At 37.5% G+C, this 6,881-nt stretch overlaps 1 protein-coding gene across 1 annotated transcript; it reads right to left on the bottom strand.

The window, feature by feature from the left end:
• Window positions 1-2,108: 2,108 nt before the first annotated feature.
• LOC101897126 (BRCA1-associated protein) lies at window positions 2,109-6,648 on the bottom strand. The gene is made up of 6 exons (XM_005188906.4): window positions 6,264-6,648; window positions 5,835-6,198; window positions 5,598-5,768; window positions 3,411-3,577; window positions 2,728-3,352; window positions 2,109-2,670 (listed from the first exon to the last, which is right to left on the bottom strand). Exons 1-6 carry the CDS (start codon window positions 6,328-6,330, stop codon window positions 2,355-2,357), a joined length of 1,710 nt encoding a protein of 569 aa, XP_005188963.2. The 5' UTR covers window positions 6,331-6,648; the 3' UTR covers window positions 2,109-2,354.
• Window positions 6,649-6,881: the final 233 nt, after the last annotated feature.

Here is a 6,881-nt window from a genome sequence, read left to right as displayed (position 1 = left end):
TATTATTCTATATTAAAATATAAAAATAAAAAATCCAATACCCTAGGAAATCACTTTTCTCAATACCATACCTAAAAGAAAATTTTAACTTTTCTTTTCGACGATACAAGGTCAAATTAATAAGAGCTCTCAAAGGTATTTCTGTGGGATGTATAAAACAAATAAAAAAAGCTGTAAATTCGGTCGGGCCGAACTTTGATTACCCTCCACCATTTGGGACGAATTTGACAATTCTCAAAAACAATAAAATCTGTTAAAAACTCAGTTTAAATCTTAAAAATACTGAATGTAGCCGTTATATTTGGGTCTATACAACGAAGTGTACCTACATAGCCAACTTTTATCATAAGCCATTACAATATTCAACAAGTAAAAAAGCTGTAAGCTCGGCCGGGCCGAACTTTGAATAACCTCCACCATTTGGGACGAATTTGACAATTCTCAAAAACAATAAAATCCGTTAAAACTTCTGTTAAAATCTTAAAAATACCGAATGTAGCTATTATATAAGGGTCTATACGACTACATGAACCTTCGTAGGTAACATTTGTCATAAGCCATTACAATATTTAAATGCGAAACATAAAAAAATCGGTTATAATTTCGATAAAATCAAAATACCGAATATCGGGAGGTACCGTTATATGAGGGCTATACGAAGACGTGGACCTGCACAGACAATTTTCTGTCGTAGGCTATATTATCCATTACGAACTTCAAATACCAATTTTGAAACAGTTCCGGTGAATAATGTCGCTAAAATCATCAAAATACCGAATATCGGGAGGTGCCGTTATATGGGGGCTATGCGAAGGCATGGACCTGCACAGACAATTTTCTGTCATAAGCTGTAGTATCCATTGCGAACATCAAATACCAAATTTGAAACAATTCCGGTAAATAATGCCACTAAAATCAGCAAATTACCGAATATCGGGAGGTGCCGTTATATGAGGGCTATACGAAGACATGGACCTGCACAGACAATTTTCTGTCATAGGCTATAGTATCCATTGCGAACATCAAATACCAAATTTGAAACAATTCCGGTAAATAATGCCACTAAAATCAGCAAATTACCGAATATCGGGAGGTGCCGTTATATGAGGGCTATACGAAGACATGGACCTGCACAGACAATTTTCTGTCTTAGGCTGTAGTATCTATTACAAACTTCAAATACCAAAATTGAAACAATTCCAGAACTCCATGGTGATGGCCGCCATAACAGCCGATGGTCGCTCTCCGCTCGTATTAATCGACCGTGGCATCAGAATAAATGCCGAATATTATCGCGAAAATATTTTGGAGGGTGTATTAAAGCCTTGTGCACGCAAATATTTTGGCCGCAGACCTTGGACATTCCAAAGGGACTTAGCACCATCGCACTTAGCACGCGCCACCCAAGAATGGTTACAAAATGATTTTCCCCGCTTAATTTCCAGCGTACAATGGCCACCAAAATCTCCGGATGCCAATCCGTTGAACAATTGTGTCTGGAGTATTTTGGAAAGCAAGGTTGGCACTAAAAAATACCAAAGTGTCGATCACCTCAAGCAATCGCTTCGCCAGGAATCGGCCAAAATACCGCAGAGCAACATTCCGGCAGGGTGTGACGGTTTTATTGGCCGTTTGAAGCCATAATTCGTCCCAAAGGTGACCAATTCGAACAAATCTAAACATATTCTAAAATTTGATGCTATTTCCGACATTTTATGCTTTCATTTAATAAAATTTAAAAAAAAGTAAAAATAATGGCGTTTGACTTTTGTTGCAGTTTTTGCATCTCTCCCTGTATGGTGGAGGGTGTAAAAAGAACAGCATACGGCCTTCCGTGTCCACTATTCATTTCCCTTCTGCAGGTGGTGTCCCACACAAAAGTTTTCTTATATACCGAGAAGTCTCCATATATCAAGGCGATAAATTTCGCCTTATAATAATACCAATAGTGTATCTTATACAGAGAAGAATACGACAAGTCTATGTTATACAGAACAACAAAATGTATTCGTATTTAGGAGACATTATGTTGAAGATGTGGATTTTCATTTCACACGAAAGAATTGATAAGGATTTTCAGCTCCAAAAGAAATAAACAAATATTGATGTATTTTTTTCAATTCAAACTCATTTTTAATAATAAATATAAACATATAAAAAGCTAAAATACATTAGTATTTGTTGAAGATAAATCATCTGTCTCTATGGATGCGGTGATTTCACATACAACTTTGATTAGAGGCAACACGCCAACCATCACATAAAAATAAACGCCAATACCATGACCTTTAAACCAATACCAACAGAATTGGAAACAGAATTGTTTTCAGTTTACGCTACAGTCCGCCAATACCTTAATGTTTCTTTTTACGACGATTTTTCTGTGCTGAACCACCACTTGTTGTGGCTGCCGCCTCTGGCAATACCACAGTGCCTCCTGCAATTTCTTCCTTTAGCTCGGATTCGGCAATTTGACTTTGTGCCGTCATATAGAACATAATATCACGTAGTTGTTCCTTTATGGAACTCAATTCAGTTTCCTTCGTTTCCTTGTATTCTTTGTATTCCTTTTCCAATTGTTTGTATTTGGTGTGCCAACATGTCTGGTTGTTTTGTAAGGCACGAGATATTTCTTGTTCTTCGACCAATTGTTTTTGCACCTCTTTGAGCCTACAAAAAAGAAAAAATATTAAAATTAAATTATACAATTTCCCTTCCCTGACTCACTTGGTATTATTCTGTTGCAATTTCCTCTCCAGTGTCTGTTTTTCTTTGGTCAATGCCTGGATACGCTGATCCATATCGGCTATTTTGCCATGGGCTCCCTCAAGTGTGGAGCGAAAATCACGCCATTCCTTCTCCAAATGTTCCATACGTTCCTCGTAATACTTGCGCTGTGTGTCCAGCTGAGATGTTAGCAGATATGTAAATTCCAATTGTATTGAATCGATTTTCTCCTCCCCCTCATCGTTGGGTGCCTGAGTGGCCACCAATTTGCCATCGGTTTTATTTTGAAATAGACGATGAACAAAATTATCACCAGCATAATCCCATACCGATGAGGTACCCAATTGCATGGCAAAAGTGTGATTTGTGGCACGATAATGGGCGGCAGCATGTCCACCCTGATAACGTCCACATCCCACATGACCGCATATCAAACAAATCCACAATGAATCTGTGCCCTCACATTCCATGCAAACGGAATTTTCCATCAGCTCGGGAGTCTGAACATGACGGCAAACGGGACAGGTGGAATCACCCCATTTGATGAGACAATTGGCATGGAAAGCGTGATTACACAGTATGGTCAGGACACCGTCAACACTCTCATCCATGCGCTCCAGACAAACTGTGAATAAAAGAAGAATATTGAGTGACTATTTGAGGGAGTTTTTAAATTAATTTACCGGGACAAGTGGGCAGTTCTGTGTGACCCAATGGTGGCAGGCCATCTTCACCCTTTTCAACCTCCGATACCCATACAGCATGACACAAGGAATCTGGTTCCAAAGAATTATATGCTGCGCCATTGTAGGTTTGATAAAATTCCAATGCTGATGAATTTGAACGAAATCTGAAAAGAAGAAGGTCGAGGAAGGAGTATTTAGTTTTGCTCAATAAATCAATGATGTATTTCAAAACAAGGGGTAAGAGAAGTTCCTCTTTTAGAAACAATTAAAAATACTGAACCTGCACAGACAATTTTCTGTCATAGGCTGAAGTATCCACTACGAACCCCAAACACCATATTTAAAACAATTCCGCTGAATCTGTCAGGTCGGGAGGTGCCGTTATATGGGGGCTATACGAAGACGTGGACAAGCACAGACAGTTTTCTGTCATAGGCAGTAGTATCCATTTCGAACCTCAAATACCAAGTTAAAATTATCAAAATACCGAATATCGGGAGGTGCCCTTATATAGGGAGTATACGAAGACGTGGACCCGCACATACAATTTTCTCTCATAGGCTGTAGTATCGATTACGAACTCTAAATACGGAATTTAAAATAACTCCGGCGAATAATGTCGCTAAAATCATCAAAATACCGAATATTGGGAGATACGGTTATATTAGGGCTATGCCAGAACATGGACCTATACATAAAATGTTTCGCCACACGAGCTAGAACCCATTATCAACCACAAAGACCTATTTTTAGACAAATCTGTGAAAAATGGCAAAAATCATCAAAATACCGAATATCGGGAGGTACCGTTATATGTGGGCTGTACGAAAACATGGACCTATACATGCAATGTTCCGGATGTAAAACTAGAACCCATTATGACTTATATATGTCACTTTTTAGACGAATTCGTTGAAAAATGTGGCGAAAATCATCAAAATACCGAATATCGGGAGGTACCGTTATATGGCGGCTATACCGTGGACCGATATATATAATTTTCAGTACCAACCATCCTCGACACAATACAAATTGTTCTGCCAAATTTTGAATATCTACGTCAAATAATGTGGGCTGTGTCGTGTTTCCAACAGACGGACATCGTTAAATCGACTTTTATGTCGATTTTTTATGAATATATATACTTTATGGGGTCTACGATGACTTTTTCTGAACTGAATCACAATGTTAATATACCCTCCTTTCCAAGGTGGAGTGTATAATAAAATACTACTTTAAAGTACTCTAACAGATAGGAGAACTTCTTGACATACTCTTCTCATAAATGACTTGACAAGAAGGCCCTCTAACAATAACATCATAGAAGACCCTTGAAACACCTTCTATATATGAAAGTCCGGCACAGAAAGGGTAGCTTTAATAGGTCTTCTTCAAATGTGATTCCTGTCACAGATCTTATGTGGATAGGAGAACTCTTTTTTTTTTGTCCCAACCATTCATAACATTCTGTTCACCAAAGAATTGTTGCAGATCTTTTGTAGACCGAAGACTTTTACACGTTTTTTTAAGACAAAATACTTTTGTAAGTCTTTGAAAGGCAGAATACCTTTCACAGGTGTACGGAAAGAATACCTTTAATGTGTCTATAAATACGAGTCATATTACAGGACCTCGGTAGATAGGATACCTATACGGGTAATATTAAAACGATATGTTTCAAAGGGTTTCTACAATCCTAAAAATTTGTAGTTCTTCTGCAGATCTGTTACAGTTCTATAGATCGAAGGACTTTTAAGACTTTTACATGATTTCTAGGGAGAGGATGCCTTTCATAATTCGAGGATAGTTAGATATACTATAAACAGCAGATCTTTTAAATGTCTTCCATGGACGAAAGGTACTTTAGAAGCTTTCATAAAAAAACAACTTCTATTAGCAGAATATTTTGACAACTGCTTTCTCCATACAGTCCTCATAGGCATAGATTTTTTACATTTTCTTCTCTTAAAGACAATTGGTATTTTAGGAATATCTATAGATAAAAAAGACTCTTTCAATTCTTCTAAGGAACAGCCTGTGTAAAAATGGAAGCAATCTCACAATCGTTCTCCAAACGTAAAATATGCCGACTTTTTGTACTGTTTATGAAAAGGGCCTCACAGGAGGTTCTACACACAATTTTACCCCTAAAACTAACACCTTCTTGGGGAAGACTCTACTTACTCCAACAAGACCATAAATTGATTTGGGCAGCCATCACGAACAATGCGTATATGTTGAATTTCCGTGTGACATGGAGAAACAAAACTCAATAGATCATGGCAGCTCAAACTGGCCGGTACAGCCAAGAGACAGAGTTGATTTGAGGGTGCATCCTTGATTTCCTTGCGTTCGCTGCAATCAAAAAATTAAAAACATTACTAGCTCTATTTCTTACAACAACTAGAATTCCGCTCATACTTTTTCTTATATAAATGTATTATACCATTTGTAATTTCAACACTTGGATTGCCTGAAAAGAAACCAATTTCCTTGGGCAGCTCCGAGGCACACTGGCCCTCTTCCAGCGGGGTCGTTTCACGTGACGAACTCGAGGTGGGCATTTCACGATGACGTTTTTCCGTCAAGGCTGCCGATGATTTCTTGTGATCCTTGACCGAACTCATTTCGTCCTTGTCGTCACCGGCAACGATTTCCGACCACAATTTATTCGTGTAGGTTTCAATGATGATTTGCGAGGATTTCCTTAGGCCACGATCACGTTCGCGTTCCTTAAGAACACGCGGATTATGGGGATGTTCTGATGAAACAGCACCTGCGTCCTCTACAAATAAATAGCAATTTTTGCAGGACTTTGAAATTTTGCACAATTTCTTTTTTTTTTCTTACCCGAATCGTCAGATGATAGTGAATCGATTTCGATTTTAATAACACAAAGTGAAATATTTTGTAGCATTACACACAATTAGTATTAGTTTTGTAATTGATTTAAATTGTTTCAAACATTTCAATTTGCTGGGAATTTAGATTTTTCATTTCACTGAGACTTATTCCTGAAATTCCTTTGACACACAAAGGGACACAAAACAAAGGCGAAGAGAAAAACAAAGCAAAAACAACAATTGCAATAGGGTTCTAATAGATCGAAAAATTCGCACGAAAAGAAGGGTTCTAAAAATATGATTTCTCCCCAACCCAGCAGCTGTTTGTTTACTGCAAATGCAAAGGAACTAGTGTCGAAAACGTTTTATATCTGTTCAATGTACGATGGGTTCCGTAGCAACCAATCAATTCATTCAATTATAAGAAAATTGTATACAAAATGTTTAAATTTAGTTGCAAATACTTTTTACAAATTACGTATGTTACAAAATTTACTCTTTCTGTCACAAACAAATCTTTAAATATATAATTCAACCAATGGTTAAATAAAAAGGGATGGTAGAGCTACCATCTGATTAAAATTTTTTCTAAGTGTGGACGATTTTATGCAAATTGTGTTTATGT

Source organism: Musca domestica, unplaced genomic scaffold (genome assembly GCF_030504385.1).
Source record: "Musca domestica strain aabys unplaced genomic scaffold, Musca_domestica.polishedcontigs.V.1.1 102, whole genome shotgun sequence".
Classification (NCBI taxonomy): Eukaryota; Metazoa; Arthropoda; class Insecta; order Diptera; family Muscidae; genus Musca; species Musca domestica.
The sequence above is the reverse complement of the archived record's forward strand: the minus strand, read 5'-3'. Positions and strand labels throughout refer to the sequence as shown.